Consider the following 22,859-nt stretch of genomic DNA (forward strand, 5'->3'; position numbering starts at 1 on the left):
TTAGATTCTGTGCTTTCTGGCAACATCTACCTGCCTGGTCTAGAGGGATTGCACCATATTGCTGGCCTTCCTCAGTGGAGTGCAACGGCACAGACAGAGATGGGATGTATAGCGACATGGTTCATTATTCCCACGACAGTGTCATGTCTGTGCTGCACTATACACTTCTGTAGCTGTGCCCTCCTGAATAAGCCCCAGGTGAGTATAGAGGGAGTACTGACGGCTGCAGTGTCAACCTGTTTTCATGCCACTTAGGCAAGCCTCTACTGACCAGTCAGCTCAGGTTTATGTGTACTGTGGTTCTGAACCTGTCATCTTGACATTTCAATGGAGAAACAGTCAAAATCAGTCCCGTGTGACTTAGTTGGTAGAGCATGGCGCTTACAATGCCAGGGTTGTGGGTTTGATTCCCATGGGGGACCAGTATGAACATGTATGCACTCACTACTGGAAGTCTTGGCTAAGAGCATTTGCTAAATGAGTCAAATGTAAACATACAAGCCAAGTCTATTTGCACTGTTAGTCAACTCCTGCTTTTCAGTGTAATATCCAGAGAGCAACAGAAATCCTGTTAGAGCAACTTCTGAAAACGAGAAACTAAGTGGCCTCCCGAGTGGCACAGCGGTCTAAAGGCACTACATTTCAGTGCTAGAGGCATCACTACAAACCCTGGTTCAATTACAGGCTGTATCACAACCAGCTGTGATTGGGAGTCCCATATGGCGCCGCACAATTGGCCCAGTGTCGTTAGGGTTTGGCCGTCATTGTAAATAAGAATTTGTTCTTAACTGACTCGCCTAGTTAAATAAAAGATCCACAATTCTGTTATAAACTACATGTGGTTTTAGCCATTTTTTATTCCATTAATTCACATTTTGCCCCCAAAAATATTAAATTAAAATGACATGGTAACATTTAAAAAGCACATTTTAGAAAGGGAGGAAGTCACATGTCATTGGTACTGCCCAACTCTAGGTCTGAACACAAAGCATCATGGGAACTCGCTCAACCCCATAGTGTAACCAGTGGTCCTTGAAGTCGTAATGACAAAGGTTGAGGGAGATGAGGAAGTGAGACCATATATACAGTTGAGGGGACAACCTTTGATGCCTATTAACATGTTGTTGAACATTCCAATAGAACACTTGAGAACCTGTCCAAAAGACTGCACTCCCCTTCAGTTCAAAAAACCATCTCACCCTTTGTGACAACAAACCCATTACTTAACAGAAGAGGTATACAATCACACAATACTACCTGACTTTTATGGTTACTAAAAGCCTGATAACTTGGTCAAAGTAAATCGTGCATTTTATTTGTGGGCAGTAGAACAGGAAACATTGGTATTAGTCTTTATAACTTTATTTTGTCTGCTGAGGTGAGAAGTTACACAAACACTACCTGGGCCAAAGAGAGATTTCTGTATGAGCGGTCCAATATTCTATAGGTAGGTTTGAAACAGGAAGCAAAACAAAAGAAACTCATTCCAGACAAAGCAATACAACTTGAATACTGACTACAATCTCAAATCATTGTTACCTGAAAAGACCAAAGCCATGAAATGACTCCATGTATTGACAAACTTGCTAAGCACAGACATGAATGAGTACTCCACATATTTTACTCTCGAATGAGACATGAAAAATAACATTAAGGCTTTTAATCAGAACCAGATCGAGCCCTACTCAACACCAATCCAATATTTACCACTCACAATTCAAAAATAACAATTCAAAACTTCAAAAGCCTGCCTTTCCCCTCTCCCAGTCTCTCTTATGGGTAAGGGTGTAGGGATAGAATTATTTTGCCTGCTAAAAATGGCAATGGATAAATTCACACTAGATGAAAGTTTTCAATCCAAAAAAGAAACAAAACCTTCAAAGAAACACAGGCAGTAATACAAATGTATGGTACTCAAACTCCGGCCCTGGTGACAATGCAAGGTGTGACAGTGTAAATATACAGTATTGGAACCACAAAAGCTGACATTCAGATAAATTAGTCCAATATGACATTGGAGTTGGTTATGTATGGTTACAGCTTCTCCCCCTCTCGCTACACACACAGGGAGAGGGGCTTAGTCTGATGTACATGGAAGAAAAGAAACAAGGAAATGTAAAGGTCCAAATCTGAGAAGAAAGGAAAATCACAAAACAAGGCCATTCCTGTCAATAGCTTTCCATCTGATCCTGTCAATAGCTTTCCTTCCCCCTTTTCTCATCAAGAATCTGATCATGTTATCTACATTGGTGGGTCAAATAAAAAAATGTCACCACCTCCCTCTCCCCATATGAAAAGATGAATACTCCTCTGTCCATCCATCTATCCACCACTCTTATAGAGTAGCCCAGTCTACTTCCCCCTCTCCACACCTTCCTAAAGTACTTAAAACAGGCTCCCTCCATTTAAATACAAACCATAAGGTGTGGCAAGACCTCCCCCTCCCCAGAATGACCCATCCCTTTCTCAAAGTATAAAAATCATTTACCCCTGACCTGTTACTACACACAATTCACAAAAATATTTGAACCCCCCCACCCCTCCCTCCCATGACCCTCTTGGTTTTCATCAGAATACAAACCCTTCATCTCTCCCTTCTCTTTTGCCCAATACCAAATGGATCCCCAGCCCCTACCCCTGGGTACTTCTCTGAACTCCACCTGGCCTTCTGATGGACTAGCTGAAACATTATGGGACCTTTTCAGGTCAAAACAAGTGCCTAGGTGGTGTGGGGTTAGGGGTCGATTTGAAATATGGCAATCCACCCCCCTCACTATCCTCGTCTGTCGTCATCCTCTACCAGAAGTCTCGGCGGTGGTAGGCATCAGGGTCGCAGTATTTGGTCACCACCACCCGGTTGGCAAACTTCCTGCCCGTCAGACCCTGCATGGCCTTCTGGGAGTCAAACACTGACATGAACTCCACAAAGATCTATAGGACAGAGAGGGATAGAGAGAGGAAATGTAAGGAGGTTCAATGGAGATCATTCAAAAAGGCATAGTCATAAAGCTGAAGACAGAAGCCTCTCTTTCTCACCTTGCCAGTGCCAGGGACCTCCAGCCCATCCACAGGTCTGGGGATCTCGATGCTCTTGACCTGGCCGTACTTGCTGCACTCGTCCCTCACATCCTCCACGATCTCCTCGTATTCCTCTTCATCCACCAGCTCCTCCACAGCCACCATATTCATCAGACACAGCACCTCAGTGGGCAGGCCGGCCATCTGGGTCATTGAGCTGTTCATCAGGCCCGGCACCTGCAGCGTCACCGGGGTCTGGTTTATACTTGTCTGGAGGGGAGAGAGGGGGGTTGGATAAGGAGTGTCGGTGGATACAGAACATGCCATGAGGGATTGGAAAAGTAGAACAGACACAGCACAGGCCGCCCCAAGGGCACAACATATGCTCCCCCTCGTCTCTCTGCTCTACCTAAGATCCTCTGCCCCCTCTGCACAAGTGTATCTTTCTCAGATGTCCTGAAGGCTCCCTGGACCAAGCGTTTCCCCTCTACCTTCTACTTCCCTCTCCACTGTAGCACACTATTCCCTGCCTGACCAGCGTCATCTCTCAGTCTTACCAGAGTGGCATTTTTGGATCCCACGCTGGCTCTCTGCACCAGGAGCTTTTTATCTCCCAGCTGCATGCCGTTGAGTCCTGCTATGGCCTGTGGGGACAGGGCATCTCCAAGTGGTTAATACAGCTGTCAATTATCAGCAGGGACAACCCCCCAGGGTCTATGCACTTCTACACTATATATTGAAATTCCCCCTTTCAAGAACCCAATCAAAAGCTGAATTTAGGATTTTTACCTTTCTACATATGGTCATTTAAAAAGGTTTTATTAAATTTTTACTGCAATTCAGTTCAATCATAACAGATTACCCTGAAATATTGGGAGTGTAACCATATGAAATCATTTTGTCAAGAGTTATGTCTCTTGCTGTGGGGGCTAAAGTATTATATATGAAACACAAACATTTTATTAATAATATCTCAAGAGCAATATAGTTCCCCTTTAACATTCACTTACATTTTTATTGATATGCAAGTAATTAAAAATGTGAAGAGATACTGCAAAAATGTGAGAGAAAAAAAACTGGATCAAATCCAAAACCATGACATGGTGTGTGAAGAAGTAAAAATGCAGGGGTTGGTTAGCTACCTGATTCTCCATGGTGATCTGGTCGTTCAGGTTGACGTCTACATACTCACAGAACGCATAACCCTTAGACAAACCTGTGGCACTATCCTTGACCAAGTTAAAGGCCTTGAGAGGCCCAAACGATGTCAGGAGCTCTTTCACCTGGAGAACAGAGGGAAGGGGTGAGATTACCATAGAGATCAGAGGGGAAAAGATGGGAGGGATAGGGGAAAGGGGAGAACAGTCAGACGAGGAGACATTGTTGAACACTTAACATCTCAGACTATTGGAGCTCTTTCAAGCTATCTGGCTTCCGTCAACAGTGTTACTCCAGTACACTGCTAACCGCGTCCAGCATTGACTAGGCATGTGAGGAAACAGGAGGTTTTCACTGGGCCAGACTGGGACGTCACAGGAGGTGAGCAGCCAGCCAGCACACCCCAGTATGGCCCATAGGTGGCTCCAGGTGACCTGGTTAGAAGACTAAGCTGGTTAAGGTTAGTTCACTGACCTGGTCATCATTCAGGTAGTTGGGCAGGCCCCCGATGAACAGCTTGTGGGCCGAGTCAGGCACCACTGTGGACACCACGCCTACACAGACAGAGAAGGAGAGACAAGTTATTTAAAGTCAACCAAACGTTGATATAAACAGCCTACATCCAGTCTGATCCTATAGAGACGGGTAAATAGTTCAAGTAGGCCAGACTAAGAAGGGTTTAAAGATGGACTAAATAGAGAGTGAAGCAGCCAGAGACATTTGGACAGTTAACCAACAGACAGAGACAGACAGGCGGACAGACCAGGCACGTAGACGCTGGGGTTCTCGCTCATGCCGGGCAGAGGCTGGTAGTCATGGGGACGGCGGATCTTCAGACTCTGTCCCTGGAAGATGATGCCGTCGAACGCCATGGCCTGGGTTGTCTCATCCACTGAGCGGAACTTTGGGACAACAAACACAGACCAGGTTTGAGAAAGGTAGAGGGTTAACTTTCACCTGTCAGATGATTTCATAAAGCTCAGATAAAAGGGCCGAACACACCCGCATTAACATCCACAGGGCTGTAGTGGAGCGGGTCGAGAGTTTCAAGTTCCTTGGAGTCCACATCACCAACGAACTATCATGGTCCAAACATACCAAGACAGTCGTGAAGAGGGCACGACAACACCTTTTCCCCCCTCAGGAGACTGAAAAGATTTGGCATGGCCGCCCAGATTCTCTAAAGGTTTTACAGCTGCACCATGAAGAGCATCCTGACCGGTTATGATTTTTCAATGCCGATAACGATTATTGGAGGACCAAAAAAGCCAATACCGATCAATCGGCCGATTTTTATTTATTTATTTGTAATAATGACAATTACAACCATACTGAATGAACACTTATTTTAACTTAATATATCAATAAAAATCAATTTAGCCTCAAATAAATAATGAAACATGTTCAATTTGGCTTAAATAATGCAAAAACAAAATGTTGGAGAAGAAAGTAAAAGCGCAATATGTGCCATGTAAGTAAGCTAACGTTTAAGTTCCTTGCTCAGAACAAATGAAAGCTGGTGGTTCCTTTTAACATGAGTCTTTAATATTCCCTGGTAAGAAGTTTTAGGTTGTAGTTATTATAGGAATTATAGGACTATTTCTCTCTATACGATTTGTATTTCATATACCTTTGACTATTGGATGTTCTTATAGGCACTTTAGTATTGCCAGTGTAACAGTATAGCTTCCATCCCTCTCCTCGCCGCTACCTGGGCTCGAACCAGGAACACATCGACAACAGCCACCCTCGAAGCAGCGTTACCCATGCAGAGCAAGGGGAACAACTACTCCAAGACTCAGAGCGAGTAAAGTTTGAAACGCTATTAGCGCGCACCCCGCTAACTAGCTAGCCATTTCACATCGGTTACACCAGCCTAATCTCAAAAGTTGATAGGCTTGAAGTCATAAACAGCGCAATGCTTGAAGCATTGCGAAGAGCTGCTGGCATAACGCACAAAAGTGCTGTTTGAATGAATGCTTACGAGCCTGCTGGTGCCTACCATCGCTCAGTCAGACTGCTCTATCAAATCATAGACTTAATTATAACATAATAACACACAGAAATACGAGCCTTAGGTCATTAATATGGTCGAATCCGGAAACTATCATCTCGAAAACAAGACATTTATTCTTTCAGTGAAATACGGAACCGTTCCGTATTTTATCTAACGGGTGGCATCCATAAGTCTAAATATTCCTGTTACATTGCACAACCATCAATGTTATGTAATAATTACGTAAAATTCTGGCAAATTAGTTCGCAATGAGCCAGGCGGCCCAAACAGTTGCATATACCCTGACTCTGCGTGCAAGAGAAGTGACACAATTTCACCTGGTTAATATTGCCTGCTAACCTGGATTTCTTTTAGCTAAATATGCAGGTTTAAAAATATATACTTCTGTGTATTGATTTTAAGAAAGGCATTGATGTTTATGGTTAGGTACACGTTGGAGCAACGACAGTCCTTTTTCACGAATGCGCACCGCATCGATTATATGCAACGCAGGACACGCTAGATAAACTAGTAATATCATCAACCATGTGTAGTTAACTAGTGATTATGATTGATTGATTGTTTTTTATAAGATAAGTTTAATGCTAGCTAGCAACTTACCTTGGCTTCTTACTGCATTCGCGTAACAGGCGGGCTCCTCGTGAGGCAGGTGGTTAGAGCGTTGGACTAGTTAACTGTAAGGTTGCAAGATTGAATCCCTGAGCTGACAAGGTAAAAATCTGTCGTTCTGCCCCCGAACAAGGCAGTTAACCCACCGTTCGTAGTGGTATTTCACCGGCGGTCGAGGCCTCCCATTTATTCTACACCTCTCATGTCTCTTCACAGTGCCAGACTAGAGTCAAGCTCAACAGGATCTCTAGGCCATCATTGAAAACAAGAATGTGTTCTTAACTGACTTGCCTAGTTAAATAAAGGTGTAAAAATGTTTTTTAAAAATAGGCTAAATTGGTGTCCAAAATTACCGATTTCCGATTGTTATGAAAACTTGAAATCGGCCCTAATTAAATCGGCCATTCCGATTAATCGGTCGACCTCTAATCCTGACTGGTTGCATCACAGCCTGGTATGGCAACTACTCGGCATCTGACCGTAAGGCGCTACAGAGAGTAGTGCAAACGGCCCAGTACATCGCTGGGACCAAGGTTCCTGCCACCCAGGACCTATATAATAGGCGGTGTCAGAGGAAAGCCCATACAATTGTCAGAGACTCCAGTCACCCAAGTTATAGACTGTTTTCTCTGCTACCGCACGGCAAGCGGTACCGGAGTGCCAAGTCTAGGACCAAAAGGCTCCTCAACAGCTTCTACCACCAAGCCATAAGACTGCTGAACAATTAATAAAAATCACCACCAGACTATTTACATTGACCCCCCCTTGTACACTGCTGCTACTCGCTGTGTTTGTTACCTATGCACAGTCACTTCGCCCCCACCTACATGTACAGATTACCTCAACTAACCTGTACCCCTGCACACTGACTCTGTACCCGGTGCCCCCTGTATATAGCCTAGTTATTCTTATTGTGTTACTTTATATTATAACTTTTATTTTAGCCTACTTGGTAAACATCTTCTTCTTGAACTGCACTGTTGGTTAAGGGCTTGTAAGTAAGCATTTCACGGTCCACACTTGTTGTATTCGCTGCATGTGACAAATAAAGTTTGATTTGATTTGAAAAGAGGTCCGTTTGACTATTGAGGAAGGTCACATTTCTTCTCCAGTATTGAGTATTGTCAAGTGGGTGTTGAGACCCACCTCGAGGAAGGCAAAGTTCTTGTCCTGATTGATCTGAACAGCGAGGACGGGGTTCCCTGGAGCCTGAGTGAGACCGCCCAGACGCATCTGAGCGTTGAAGAAATCCATCATGGACTCCTACACAGGGAGAGACATTGAGGCAATACTCTGGAAAAGAATAACTCCAACAACAACAGTATTTATTATGCCCTCTCTGATAGCCTTAACCTGACAGAATCAGATGGCCCGGCCCCTAGCCTTAACCTGACAGAATCATCCTACCCTATCTTTAAACTGTCAAGGCACTACGGTCAACTTTTTTTTATTACAAGGATCACATGAAAAATGTAGGCGCAAACAAAGAAATTCAAAAGCACAATGAAACATATGGGGAAATAAAAGCTAGAATCCTTAATTTTTCTAGGCACACTGGTCCTCCTAAATAAAAATTCCAGGTCGCACAGCTACATATTCAGGCACATACACAAGTAAAATGGCAGCACTGTAGAACCCTGTTAAGCTGTATCAACTTTTACCTACTACCTCTCTCTGATCTCTGTCCATACATCCATCCAGAAGCTAACTGACCTCTGTGATGCCGAAGGGGATGTTCCCCACGTAGAGCCGACGGGCCTGTCTGGTCATCTGGCTTCCCACCACAGGGACAGGAGTGGGGGTCACGGCCAGGCCGTCTGGGGTCATGGTGGGCAGCAGGGCCGTGGCTGGGATCTGACCCGCAGCTTGAGGAGAAGTCACACATTTAAAAACACAACATTCATACAGCTTCCAGAACAAGATAGTATTAGTAAAACCTCAGTTAAATATGAGGCCAAACGAGGGTCAAAGAGTTGAATAGAGTAGATGAAAATAGAGGAGAGAGAACAAGGGAGAGAGGAAGAGGATGATGAAGTGAGGCCTCCTCTCTTACCCTGCATGGCTTTGTACTGCATCACACTGATGTGTTCAAAGCCAGGAGGAGGGACGTCCCAGTACTTCTTCACTTTGTTCTTCTTCTTCGTTTCACGGTGCGGGGAACGACTGATGGAGAGAAAATAGGACAGGAGGAGTGAGAACAGAAAGACCAACAAAGGAGTGCAGGGAGAAACAGATGAAGCAAAAAGACAAATAGAAGTCATTACTTGTGATGTCCTCTGAGTCAAGCCTTATACAGACATTTAGAGAAACCTACAGCTTCTCTTTAACCCATCTATGACAAACACCAGGTTTACACTTCTGAATCCATGTTTTAAATTATTGTACCTTTTACAAATATAAGTGATTTCAAATGACATACTACTTTTAAATGACATTTACAGTGGATGATGTCACAGAGCCCTACAAATGTAACCCATTATTACAGAGTTGACCCTACAGTTTCATTTCTCTCTCTCCATAGAAACCCCTTACCAAAACCTTCCCACACAATGGTATACACAGGATATAATACGCTGTTGTAAACATGAGTGGATAGTACACAATCAGAGGAAAGATCACTTGCTAGAGTGACTGGAGTGATATTGTAATAATGCAGAAACAAGCTCTGTGTTAGTTTGCTGTATTACCTTACAGCAATCTCTTGGGGTTGTTGTTGGGATGGTGAGCTGAAATGACATTGGAAGGAGTTCACATTTCATTTCACTCCAACCCTGGTCACAGGTAGTTCCACTGCAGGAAGTGGAACTAGAGTGCAATTCGAAATTAGCCCCAAGCCACTGTTTGTATGAACATAGATCCTAAAGGATTGGATAGGTATAAGCAATATGGTCTTCTGCTGGAGCGCTCACCACATCCACTCCTTTCAGATCTACTGGTAGGGCCTAGGGATAGGGACCGATTTGGAATCAGGCACCTACACTTCTACAGAACACTGAGGTCTAGTAAGTGTACGTTATGTCTCTTTCCACTAAAACAAATGCATCCTAAAACAACTTCAGGGACCAGGTGTAGAATGTTCAACGTGTGTGTGAACACTGTTAGATGTGGGTCTTCCTCCACAAAGTTGTATTTCACTGTCAGGACAATAGGTAGGCTACCTCAAGAGGAATAATGCTGTGTATCAATATGCTTGAGAACTTTCTATTTCAGATTTAAACTTTTTACGAGGTACAGTCAGTGTTGCCTGGGTTGCTTATTTTCCAAGAGTTCTGATACTGTTCACTCATCAGGTGTGCAGTTAGCCCTACTCTAACCAGTACGTAGTACCTGCACGTAACTAGGTCTCTTACACACCTGAGAGCGTGCAGTAAGACAATGCTGTAGTTACCTGCGTCTCGGTCTGCGCTCCTTGCTGTCTCCACGGCGATCCCTGCTGCGTCTGTCCTTGTCTCTGCTCCTCCTCTTCCTCTCTCTGCTGCGGCTGCGAGAGGGGGAGCGACGGTGGTGGCGGTTCTCCTTGTCCTTCTCCGCTGGAGGAAGGGAAATCAAAGGGAATGAACGGTGAAACAATAGGAAGAGGGGGGATGGGAGGAAAGAAAACAGAAAGGGAGGAAAGAAAACAGAGGGGGAGGAGAGAAAACGGTTGAGTTAAAATAATATAGCTATGCCATTAAAACAGACGCTTTTATCCAAAGCGACTTACAGTCATGCGTGCATACATTTTACGTACGGGTGTTCCCGGGAATCGAGCGACCTATCCTGGCGTTGCAAGCGCCATGCTCTACCAACTGAGCTACAGAGGACCATAGAGATGGGGAGGAGAGAAGATGGTACAGGGGGCAAGAGGATTGACACCGTTACGTGTTTACTTTCATAGGATATAGCTACTGTATGGCCAAGAGATGTTAACTTTTCATGGATTCAACACATTCAGAGCTGGAAAACGTCAGCTGGCTCAAAACAGGGCCGATTAGTGACAAAAATATCGTTACTTTTAAACAATGGATTAGCTAGTTATAGCCACACGAATGTGCCTGGGACGACAGCTGCGACAGTGTGGGCTCTAGCAGCTAACGTTACTACTAGCTAGTTAGCCAGCCCGCGCTCTTGTGTTGTGATGATATGCGATTGCTAACTGGCTAGTTTATAACCTGGTTATAAAATATAAGTGATTAACTAGCTAGCTTACCTTGTTTGTTTTCAGACAGTTGTCTCTCGAATTCGTCGAAATCCGACATTGCCGTTTCTTATTTGCTAGCCCTAGCTAGTTATTTAGTTGTAACTGTAAAATGGACGGGAATGCTGAGCGGTCGCTAGTTTGCGAAAAAAGTGCACAACACACTTAGTAAAATGCTAGCTAACTACACACCACTAATGCAACGGTTTAGAAATATCAAAGTAAACAACTCCAGGTGAGTTAAAGATGTGGTTCTAGTTTACACTAATAACTGAAAATAACATTGATAAAGAAAACCTGTTATCTTGTGCTAGCTAGTTGGATAAAGCAAAGTCCAGGCTGGGGCCTGTTCTTGAAGCAGTCGTGGTAGCGAGCTAATGCTAACTAGCAAGTCGAGTGAATAAGGATATGCTGGTACAATTTCACATCCAATGTTATGCCGTTCGTCCTGTTGATGTTACAACGGTGTTTGGCGTCGTCCCAATATATGTTTTTCAATTAAATGTATACAAGGAGAAAATACGGGATACGTTCGGTATGCCCGCTTTTTGCGTTTCGTCTCCCAGGCACCCCGTGACACCGGAAGTTGATCTACACATTTTACTTTTAGCGCCCCCTTTGGGCTTGTAATTCAACCAACAAAACATGTACATACAGTATGTTCTCTTTGCCCTAGCACCAAACAAGAAGTTCTTACAAAATGCATGGGATTTTCTAACATTGGACATTATAGTATGCATTGCATACATGAAAGCTAGATATCCCTGTATTGATTTCAGAAACAACCTCTCAGATCTGTGATTACAACAGAAAAGAGTTTGACCCAGGGGAGCAGCATTTGTTTTTCCTAGCATCTCCCTATCTACACACTCATAGAGAAACACACGTCAAATCATGATTTTTTAAGAAATCAAATGCTTTAATGGCATTTCTGTTTTACAGTCCATACAATTTGTATAATCAACCAAACATTTTCAGTTTTTGAATATAGGCTACTCCTCGTGATTCTTGAAGAGAAATACAATATTAAACATTTTTGAAATGCTGCACAAACAGAGACCGGTATCTTAAATGATACAGGTTGTACTGCACCGTTCAGTAAATTATTGGTTCCTTATTAAAGTCAAAATGACATCTCTGACCCGTATAAAAGGTGTTGTAACATAACATGATTTCAGCAGTTGTACACACTGATACCTGTCAGTGGGTGAGTTTGTGTTGTGAATAAGTAAGACATGAAGTTTAAAGTGAGAGGTACCCTTTCACACGCTCAGACAACCTGGGGTCTCAGCAATTCCTTGTACCAGTATAATAAACACACAATATACCACTATATTACACCATCGCCAATACTACTGCTATTGTTTTTTTAACATCATTATTAAGTTCAACAACAGCTCTGTCTAAACAACTGACCAACAAGAGTTACTTTCACATGCAATTGTAATGGGGAACTGGTGATTGATTTTGATTTACAGACATGTTCAAATAAAAATCAACATTTGTATTTTGTCCCTTTTGTGGAAATCACTGAGCTTATTGGAACACAAAGAAAGAGAAGCGTAATAGTATGCAATCTAATTGCAATAAATTATTCTCAAGCAAACAAAGTATTGCAGTAGAGAACTGATAAAAGAAAGCACAAATCTCAACTGATGGTGAAATAGCACAGTAAATCATACTACTATTATAGTAAAAACGAATCTTCGTAGCACAGTACAAAGGGTACGTGATGTTACACTACACCACATTTCAGTCAAATTACACATCTCACAACTGTATGCTACAGTGGCACTTTACAGTGACAGAATATATTCTGGTGCAACAAAAAAAGTGATGTATTTGAGGTACAACAGCTTAGCCTCACAGTAGAACTGTCCCCAAAACTGTCCCCATCCTCCTTCCAAAGCAAAGAGTATATGCTTATTCTGTTGTTCACGGTTGCAGACACAACACCAGTGGTCAGTCAGCTAGCTAACTTCCTTTGTTTCAGAACGTGGAAGCTTTCTGACAGAACACTGGAATGATTCTACTAAAGGATTGAATCTGAGCAATAGTGTGCAACTACTCTTTGCTTTGTTCAGTTTGTGGTCGCGTGAGTTTCCTTCTCTTTAAGAGAATCCTCTCCTCCTTTCAACCTGGAGAAATGAGAGACAGATCCAAAATCACTAGGTGTGGGCTTTTTTAAATATCTAAATAAGGTCATCATTTAAGTGCACAAATAATACACTTGTTTTTGAAGTGCTAGGAAAAAGACGAGGGAATGTTATCCAAACAACAAACATTTATCTGTAAATAAAGATGTATTTATAGTATTGGCATTGCTTTTGTGAGTGTGCAGAAAATGACACCACTTTTACATGAAGACACTAAAAGGTGAAATGCTGACAGCTCAAAATAGATGATCGTCAAAAAAGACCGTATTACCTCAAAAAAATAATCAATAAAATAATAATCCTCATGAAAATAAAGAGCCAGTTTGGAATGCTACAAATCTATGATTTGATCACTGTACCTTCATGCTGCTACTGTAAGTAATTGGGAGAAGCACGGCCTCTTCAGACAATAGCACCACTTTTTGGCATTGGCAAAATGGGGCCCTACGTGTCAAAATTGCACTGAAATACAGTACTACAAGGTTCAATAGTACTCTGGTCAGAAATAAGGAATGCTATAGTTCATTACCTCAGCTTCAAAAGGATTCTGAACAAATAGTTAAGAATAGAAAACAAACTCTGTACGGGATGGGCAACAACCTCCCCTACATATCCAGCGCTCCCATACACAAATCTTAACTTTCCATAAATGTCTGAATCTTAGGGAGATGGTTGAGTGACGACCTTCTCCAAAATTCCCACCCTGCTCTTCTCCATGACAAAATGAAGCCCTCCTTCCCCCAGAGCACCCCCCCATCCCCTTAGACCACAGATTCCCCTCATCCCCTAGGCCCCAGCGTCCCTCCCCCATCAGTGTCTGAACCTGTAGGAGATGGGTAGTAGCAGGTTGTTCTTCTTCAGGGCCTGCACCCTGCTGAGCGTCTCCTCGTCCAGGGCGACGTAGCAGCGCCGTGCGTAATCCAGCAGCTTCTCCTTGGACGGGTCAAACTCGCCCACCTCAGCCACCTTCTCCGGGGCCACCAGCAGCATCTCAGCGATGGGCGTGGTGGAGGCCACTGTGTTGCGGTCTACGCCGTGGATCTGGAAGGCCTTAGACATGTTCTTCAGCCGCTGGTAGGTCAGCAGGATCTTCTTGTAGCGAAACAGAACCCCTGCAGCGTCTTTGACTAGAGGGGTAGGAGATGGAGGGAGGTGGGGATTGATTAGGCCTACTTCAAGGAAGGAAAGAAAGAAGCATTTCCAAAGCATTTTTTTTATTTATTGTTTTTTTATTTCACCTTTATTTAACCTGGTAGGCCAGTTGAGAACAAGTTCTCATTTACAACTGCGACCTGGCCAAGATAAAGCAAAGCAGTGCGACAAAAAAACAACAACACAGAGTTACACATGGGATAAACAAAAGTACAGTCAATAACAATAGAAAAATCTATATACAGTGTGTGCAAATGGAGTAAGGAGGTAAGGCAATAAATAGGCCATAGTAGCGAAGTAATTACAATTTAGCAAATTAACACTGGAGTGATAGATGTGCAGATGATGATGTGCAAGTTGAAATACTAGTGTGCAAAAGAGCAAAATAAAGTAAATAAAAACAATATGGGGATGAGGTAGGGAGTTGGATGGGCTATTTACAGATGGGCTGTGTACAGCTGCAGCGATCGGTGAGCTGCTCAGACAGCTGATGCTTAAAGTTAGTGAGGGAGATATAAGTCTCCAACTTCAGCGATTTTTGCAAATCGTTCCAGTCATTGGCAGCAGAGAACTAGAAGGAAAAGCGGCCAAAGGAGTTGTTGGCTTTGGGGATGACCAGTGAGATATACCTGCTGGAGCGCGTACTACGGGTGGGTGTTGTTATGGTGACCAGTGAGCTGAGATAAGGGGGCGCTTTACCTAGAAAATACTTAAAGATGACCTGGAGCCAGTGGGTCTGGCGACGAATATGTAGCGAGGGCCAGCCAACGAGAGCACACAGGTCGCAGTGGTGGGTGGTATATGGGGCTTTGGTTACAAAACGGATGGCACTGTGATAGACTACATCCAGTTTGCTGAGTAGAGTGTTGGAGGCTATTTTGTAAATGACATCCCCAAAGTCGAGGATCGGTAGGATAGTCAGTTTTACGAGGGTATGTTAGGCAGCATGAGTGAAGGAGGCTTTGATGCGAAATAGGAAGCCGATTCTAGATTTAATTTTGGATTGGAGATGCTTAATATGAGTCTGGAAGGAGAGTTTACAGTCTAGCCAGACACCTAGGTATTTGTAGTTGTCCACATATTCTAAGTCAGAACCGTCCAGAGTAGTGATGCTAGTCGGGCGGGTGGGTGCGGGCAGCGATTGGTTGAAGAGCATGCATTTAGTTTTACTAGCGTTTAAGAGCAGTTGGAGGCCACGGAAGGAGTGTTGTATGGCATTGAAGCTCGTCTGGATGCTTGTTAACACAGTGTCCAAAGAAGGGCCAGATGTATACAGAATGGTGTCGTCTGCGTAGAGGTGGATCAAGGAATCACCCGCAGCAAGAGCGACAATATTGATATATACTGAGAAAAGTGTCGGCCCGAGAATTGAACCCTGTGGTACCTCCATAGAGACTGACAGAGGCCCGGACAACAGGCCCTCCAATTTGACACACTGAACTCTATCAGAGAAGTAGTTGGTGAACCAGGTGAGGCAGTCATTTGAGAAACCAAGGCTGTTGAGTCTGCCGATAAGAATATGGTGATTGACAGAGTCGAAAGCCTTGGCCAGGTCGATGAAGATGGCTGCACAGTACTGTCTTTTATCGATGGCGGTTATGATATCGTTTAGTACCTTGAGCGTGGCTGAGGTGCACCCGTGACCAGCTCGGAAACCGGATTGCACAGCGGAGAAGGTACGGTGGGATTCGAAATGGTCAGTGATCTGTTTGTTAACTTGGCTTTTGAAGACTTTGGAAAGGCAGGGCAGAATGGATATAGGTCTGTAACAGTTTGGGTCAAGAGTGTCACGCCCTATGAAGAGGGAGATGACCGCGGCAGCTTTCCAATCTTTAGCAATCTCGGACGATACGAAAGAGAGGTTGAACAGACTAGTAATAGGGGTTGCAACAATGGCGGCAGATAATTTTACAAAGAGTGGGTCCAGCTTGTCTAGCCCAGCTGATATGTACGGGTCCAGGTTTTGCAGCTCTTTCAGAACATCTGCTATCTGGATTTGGATGAAGGAGAAGCTGGGAGGCTTGGGCAAGTAGCTGCGGTGGGTGCGGAGCTGTTGGCCGGGGTTGGGGTAGCCAGGAGGAAAGCATGGCCAGCCGTAGAGAAATGCTTATTGAAATTCTCGATTATTGTCGATTTATCGGTGGTGACAGTGTTTCCTAGCCTCAGTGCAGTGGGCAGCTGGGAGGAGGTGCTCTTATTCACCATTGACTTTACAGTGTCCCAGAACTTTTTGGAGTCTGTTTGAAAAGGCTAGCCTTGGCTTTCCTAACTGACTGTGTGTATTGGTTCCTGACTTCCCTGAAAAGTTGCATATCGCGGGGACTATCCATGCTAGTGCAGTACGCCACAGGATGTTTTTGTGCTGGTCGAGGGCAGTCAGGTCTGGAGTGAACCAAGGGCTATATCTGTTCTTAGTTCTACATTTTTTGAAAGGGGCATGCTTATTTAAGATGGTGAGGAAATTACTTTTAAAGAACAACCAGGCATCCTCTACTGACGGGAGGAGGTCAATGTTCTTCCAGGATTCCCGGGCCAGGTCGATTAGAAAGGCCTGTTCGCAGAAGTGTTCTGCGAGCGTTTGACAGTGATGAGGGCTGGTCGTTTGACCGCGGACCCATAACTGATGCAGGCAATGAGGCAGTGACCGCTGAGATCCTGATTGAAAACAGCAGAGGTGTATTTGGAGGGCAAGTTGGTCAGGATAATATCTATGAGGGTGCCCATGTTTACGGATTCAGGGACCTGGTGGGTCCCTTGTGTGAGATGGAAGGCATCTAGCTTAGATTGTAGGACGGCCGGGGTGTTAAGCATATCCCAGTTCAGGTCACCTAACAGAACGAACTTTGAAGATAGATGGGGCAATCAATTCACATATGGTGTCCAGGGCACAGCTGGGAGCTGAGTGGGGTCTATAACAGTAAGATACTTATTTCTGGAGAGATAAATTTGTTTAATTAGAAGCTCGTACTGTTTGAGCATAGACCTGGAAAGTATGACAGAACTCTGCAGTAGATTGCAACTCCTCCCCCTGGCAGTTCTATCTTGACGGAAAATGTTGTAGTTGGGGATGGAAATCTCAGAATTTTTGGTGGAACATGAAATGAGTAACATGGCTGCCATTGTCCCTCACCTCTCTGCCTCTCCCTGGTGATTCGGAAGACCCGCCTCCTCTTCATCCCTGGGTGCCCACCGCTGCTCATGCCCTCTGACATCACGTCCTCTCCTGAAATCATTTCCTCCTCGTTCATGTAGCCATCCTGCTCCAGGAACTCCTCGGCCTCCCCCAGGAGGGACAGGGAATCTAAATAGACAAACAAGACCGTGATAAAAAACAACTTTAGACTAGAGGTGCTAGACTAGAGGTGCTCATAGTTTGGACTAGGGATTGTCACAGAAGTGAACATTTATTCCTGTCCCATCTGGTACTGTCCATTTCTTCCTCTGTACTGTCCTGATTAGTGGTGGGAAAAGTCCCCAATTGTCATACTTGTGTAAATTAAAGATACCTTATTAGAAAATGACAAGTAAAAGTGAAAGTCACCCAGTAAAATCCTACTTGGGTAAAAGTCTAAAAGTATTTGGTTTTAAATATACTTAAGTATCAAAAGTAAATGGAATTGCTCAAATATACATAAGTATCAAAAGTAAAAGTATGAATAATTTCAAATTCCTTATATTAAGCAAACCAGCAGGCACAATTGTCTTGTTTTTTAATTTATTTTACGGACAGCCAGGGGCACACTCTAACACTCAGACAAAATTTACAAACGAAGCATTTGTGTTTAGTGAGTCCACAATATCAGAGGCAGTAGGGATGAGCAGGGATGTTTTCTTGATAAGTGTGTGAATTGGACCATTTCCTGTCCTGCTAAGCATTCAAAATGTAACGAGTACTTTTGAGTGTCGGGGAAAATGAATGGAGTAAAAAGTACATTATGTTCTTTAGGAATGTAAGTAAAGTAAAAGTTGTCAAAAATATAAATAGTACAGGTAAGTAGAGATACCCCCCAAAAATACTTAAGTAGTACTTTAAAGTATTTTTACTTAAGTACTGTACATCACTGGTCCTGACCCATCCAGATAAAAATCCCCAATTTTTACACACAGAAATGAGAAATAACTTCCTCCATTAGCTGCTCATCTCTGTCCCCCACTCTGCTGTGAGTAGCCATCATCTCTGTCCCCCACTCTGCTGTGAGTAGCCATCATCTCTGTCCCCCACTCTGCTGTGAGTAGCCATCATCTCTGTCCCCCACTCTGCTGTGAGTAGCCATCATCTCTGTCCCCCACTCTGCTGTGAGTAGCCATCATCAATGACTGTATATATGGTAGCCATAGCAACTGGTTTGTTTGGCTGCTGCTCAGCGCTCACGAGACAGTTGCCAACAGTTCACACACAACCCCATTAACCGATTTTGGCCCTCAACCAGATTAAATGGCCGGAGGCTGTATCTGCCACCCTATGGCCATCCTACTCTTTACTTCAGATGGCACGGGTTTAGTTAAATATGCAAACAATTGGCCGGTAATATTGTTGGTGGAGCAGCTATGCCGCTTGTCCCGTTCTCCGGTTGGTTCTGTGTACTCCATCACATTTAGCTGAAACATCGCTCATTCCTTTTAATGGCTCTAATGTTAGTGATGGGTCCTTGGCTGCAACAAGACATTGCAATTCCTCTCTTGAAGGCTTCATCATTCACTGATGTACGTTGGCATCTGAGGTAAAGTAGGGACCGGCTAAAACTGGAGCAAGGAGTGAGAGTGAGCCTAACCCTCCCCCCAAAAAATATTTGTATAACTATTCCTGTACTGCGACCGTTCCTGTGGACTGTCGATCCTGTCCAGTCCTATCCAGTCCTGTCCTGAACTCGACCCTAGAACTTCCCACTAATTCCTTTTTATTTTTTTTTACTCCTTTTTCTCCCCAATTTCGTGGTATGCAATTGGTAGTTACAGTCTTGTCTCATCGCTGCAACTCCCGTACGGACTCGGGAGAGGCGAAGGCAGAGAGCTGTGCATTCACCGAAACACAACCCAACGAAGCCGCACTGATTCTTGGCACAATGCCCAGTTAACCCAGAAGCAAGCCGCACCAATGTGTCGGAGGAAACACCGTACACCTGTGTCAGCGTGTACTGCGCCCGGCCCGCCACAGGAGTCACTAGTGCGCGATGGGACAAGGACATCCCTGCCGGCCAAACCCTCCGCTAACCCGGACGACGCTGGGCCAATTGTGCGCCGAACCATGGGTCTCCCGGTCGCGGCCGGCTACGACAGAGCCTGGACTCGATCCCAGAATCTCTAGTGGCACAGCTAGCACTGCGATGCAGGGCCTTAGACCACTGCACTACTCGTGAGGCCTCTCCCATTCCTGCCGGAATCCCTTGGCACGTGCAAGAGTCCTGTTCCCATGTCAACCTCTAGTCTGGATCCCATTACCTGGCCCTATGCTCCCGTGTGCATTCATGTCACTCATGGTGGCTCTGTTAGCGCTGCTACTGCCACTGCTGTGCCCCTGCAAGAGGGTCTGGGAGGCCCCGGAGCTGAACATGGAGCTCATCGCGGCCATCTGATTGGCTATCGTGCTGGAAGTGTGGTTTTTGGGTGGGGCCATGGCAGTGGGGGAGGGTCTTCGCTGGAATATCTGACGAGATGTGAAACGCTGTGGCTCGGACTTCTGCTCTGAAAGGGTTAACGGACGGAAAAGGAGAAGATCAATGAGGGTGATCAGTGAACTGAGGCCAGTAGTGGTGAGAGGTGATGAGAATATATCGAATATGCTCTGTATCTAGATACATGTATCATGAACAAGGGACTAGTGAAGTCATAAAGCAGTCCTTACCAGCTGGCCGCTCCCCCTCTCTCCTCGGCTTCCATTCAAAACGTCTAGAGTCATAGCCTGCAGGAGGAAAAACAACGGTTCCCGAGAATATATCTATGCCTGTAAAAAGTATGTTCTTTTACATGCTGACCAAACCGGCTCCACGCGTGCGTCTGCATGCTGATTTTGTCTATCCCCACCAGACTTGTTCACGACACGCAGGTGAAAATACCAAAACCAACTGTGGACCAACTATATTAATTTGGGGACAGGTCGAAACACACACAAAACTTTCATGGACATTTAACTAACTAATTTGTCCTGGAAAATAAACATTGGGTTGTTATTTTACCTGAAATGCATATAGTCCTTTTTTTATGGATCTTTTTAGAATTTTTACCCATGTTGTGTAATACAAAATCGTGTGTTCTCTACTCCGACAATTAATCAACAGATAAAAAGGGGAAACCTAGTTAGTTTTTCTCCTTGTTCATTCTTCTTCTTCTGTGGAGTTTTATATGGTGGTTGGCAACCATATTTAAGGTACATTACCAATACCAAATAGATTGGAGTGTGGACCTCCATCTTTCAATCACACACATGGGTCTATGCTCCTAAAAACCAATGAGAAGATGGGAGAGGCGGGTCTTGCAGCACATCAAGCGTCTAAAATAGAACCAAGTTCTAGAACCAAGTTCTATTTTAGCGCCTGGCTACGCAGACGCTGGTTGAGGTGCACAAGCAGTTGGGATGAAATTATTGAATAACATGTGTACATATATTTAGCAACGCTCGTGCACGCAACGTGGGTGGTGTGGTTAGCATGGTAGAACTTCTCTAATCACAAAACATCTTTCTCCATCATGGTTGTGTCCCCCCAGTGTCCATCCTCCTTCCCAAACCCTCTCCATGCCCCTCTCTCACCATTGCTGTACTGGCTCTCACTGGGGCCCTGGTTCTGATGGCCCTGGGTCTTGGTAGAGAAGATGAAGCGGTCCAGCTGGCAACGCAGGAAGTCCCTCTCCTCCTCCAGGTCCTCGATGCGTTTGTGCAGCCACGAGTTCTTCTCCAGGGAGATCTGCAGCTGCGTCCGCAGGTTGGTGATCAGAAGGTACGAGCTGCCTGGTGGGGGGGCGCCCGAGGGAGGGTGCGACTCTGAGAAACACACACAGGAAGTTAAGGGTCAGGGAATGAATATTAGGATTAATCTTAATCACTAACCGATTCGCACCGGAGAAACCAGGTGAGTGGACTCACTGGACTGTCCTTCCAGATGGTCATTCAACTACATTCATCTATGGTATGGGTTCTGATCTAGTAGGAAATGAAAGCTTTGATATGAACCGTCAAAACTCTGTTCATTCTGGTTGAAGAAGCCTTGCTGCTCAAAGTTGTTCTCCTCAAAGGGAATGGAGATTTCATAGGCATCCTCGTTCTTCGGAGCTACAGAGGGAGACATATACAGTAGGCATTATTATGGATAAATAACTGTTATCACTTTGTCATGAAGAGGTAAATACACAGCTATATCAATGATGCAGATTTGAGAAGGTTTCACAATCTTACTCTGCATGGGGTGGGTGCCTGTGTGGTTCTTGGAGGTAGGCAAAGCGTCATTAATATTTCCCTCCTGCATCTCGTGCACCCTTCATTGTACAGAAATAATACAGGTTTATTAATGTATTACATTTGGCACGCAACATCCAATGATGGATAACAACTCCCATTGACGATGTTTCGTTGCAAATGTAACAGTATGCAGTCGGTTTTGTAATAACTTCGAAGTGTTGCCTTCAGCTTGCCTACTAAGCATTTGTGGATGCAATTATGCCACTAGAAATGTAATTACTAGTAGTTACAGTATGGCAATTCTCAGCAGAGATGCAGAATAAGTTACCTACTTATTTCGCACAGATCGCTTTATTCCCCTTTGTCTAACGTTACACTTGCGAGCGTACTAGCAAGTTATATTAGCACATTATACACGATGTTCGTTGCTGACATATGCTAGTTTGCAAGATGTAGCGTTATAATAAAAAATGCACACGTTAGCTAGCTACATATCAAATTGCCATAAGGACTCTGCTAATCTTACACAGGCTAGTTAGATAATCAGCAGCTAGCTATTTTACTAATAGCAAGCTAGCAGCTTCTTTTACGCACAAACTATTTTCTGGTGGTGTTCTCCACAAATCAATGATATATGAACCGTTATTCAGTCGTTATAACAATGTATTTCATATGTAAATCCCGTTCATTCTGTCCACTTTCGTACCTAGCTAGAACAATAACAATATAGCGTTAATTTTACAAGTCTTGTTTACGTCCTTTGCCGTCATTTCCGGTTACCTAAGGGAGAGTCTATAATTTACCGAAATGTAGTTTGTAACGAAAAGGCGCTGCTGTACAAAATGTGCAGTTTTGTCACATAACACAATGCAACAGATGTTTCAAGTTTTGAGCAAGCGTGCAATTGGCATGTTGACTGCAGGAATGTCCACCAGAGCTGTTGGCAGAGAATTTAATTGTCATTTCTCTACCATAAGCCGTCTCCAACTTTGTATTTAGAGAATTTGGCAGTACGTCCAATTTGCCTCACAACCGCAGAACACATATAACCACGCCAGCCCAGGAACTCCACATCTGGCTTCTTCACCTGCAGGATCATGTGAGACCGGCCACCCAGGCAGCTGATTTGGGGAAAAAATCATACTGATTGGCTGGTCTCAGATGATTAGGGCCTAATTCAAT

At 44.3% G+C, this 22,859-nt stretch overlaps 2 protein-coding genes across 10 annotated transcripts; both read right to left on the reverse strand.

Annotated features, from left to right (window-relative positions):
- Positions 1–1,293: 1,293 nt before the first annotated feature.
- Positions 1,294–11,571, reverse strand: u2af2a (U2 small nuclear RNA auxiliary factor 2a). Of its 4 annotated transcripts, XM_071396619.1 has the most exons (13): positions 10,992–11,571; positions 10,533–10,595; positions 10,191–10,332; positions 9,490–9,528; positions 8,856–8,965; positions 8,516–8,667; positions 7,949–8,065; positions 4,940–5,078; positions 4,651–4,730; positions 4,161–4,301; positions 3,576–3,662; positions 3,037–3,288; positions 1,294–2,931 (listed from the first exon to the last, which is right to left on the reverse strand). In XM_071396619.1, exons 1-13 carry the CDS (start codon positions 11,038–11,040, stop codon positions 2,797–2,799), a joined length of 1,506 nt encoding a protein of 501 aa, XP_071252720.1. In that variant the 5' UTR covers positions 11,041–11,571; the 3' UTR covers positions 1,294–2,796. The 4 variants fall into 4 exon arrangements, with proteins under 4 accessions (XP_071252720.1, XP_071252722.1, XP_071252721.1 ...); XM_071396621.1 differs by lacking the exon at positions 10,533–10,595; XM_071396620.1 differs by lacking the exon at positions 9,490–9,528.
- Positions 11,572–11,877: 306 nt separating this feature from the next.
- Positions 11,878–22,471, reverse strand: ccdc106a (coiled-coil domain containing 106a). 6 transcript variants are annotated; one of them, XM_071396623.1, is made up of 9 exons: positions 22,318–22,471; positions 21,675–21,754; positions 21,453–21,551; positions 21,033–21,263; positions 20,130–20,186; positions 19,727–19,969; positions 17,418–17,588; positions 13,959–14,262; positions 11,878–13,117 (listed from the first exon to the last, which is right to left on the reverse strand). In XM_071396623.1, exons 2-9 carry the CDS (start codon positions 21,742–21,744, stop codon positions 13,060–13,062), a joined length of 1,233 nt encoding a protein of 410 aa, XP_071252724.1. In that variant the 5' UTR covers positions 21,745–21,754; positions 22,318–22,471; the 3' UTR covers positions 11,878–13,059. The 6 variants fall into 6 exon arrangements, with proteins under 6 accessions (XP_071252724.1, XP_071252729.1, XP_071252728.1 ...); XM_071396628.1 differs by having other exon boundaries at positions 22,384–22,468; XM_071396627.1 differs by having other exon boundaries at positions 22,272–22,450.
- Between the last annotated feature and the right edge of the window lie 388 nt (positions 22,472–22,859).

Source organism: Salvelinus alpinus, chromosome 4 (assembly GCF_045679555.1).
Source record: "Salvelinus alpinus chromosome 4, SLU_Salpinus.1, whole genome shotgun sequence".
Taxonomy (NCBI): domain Eukaryota; kingdom Metazoa; phylum Chordata; class Actinopteri; order Salmoniformes; family Salmonidae; genus Salvelinus; species Salvelinus alpinus.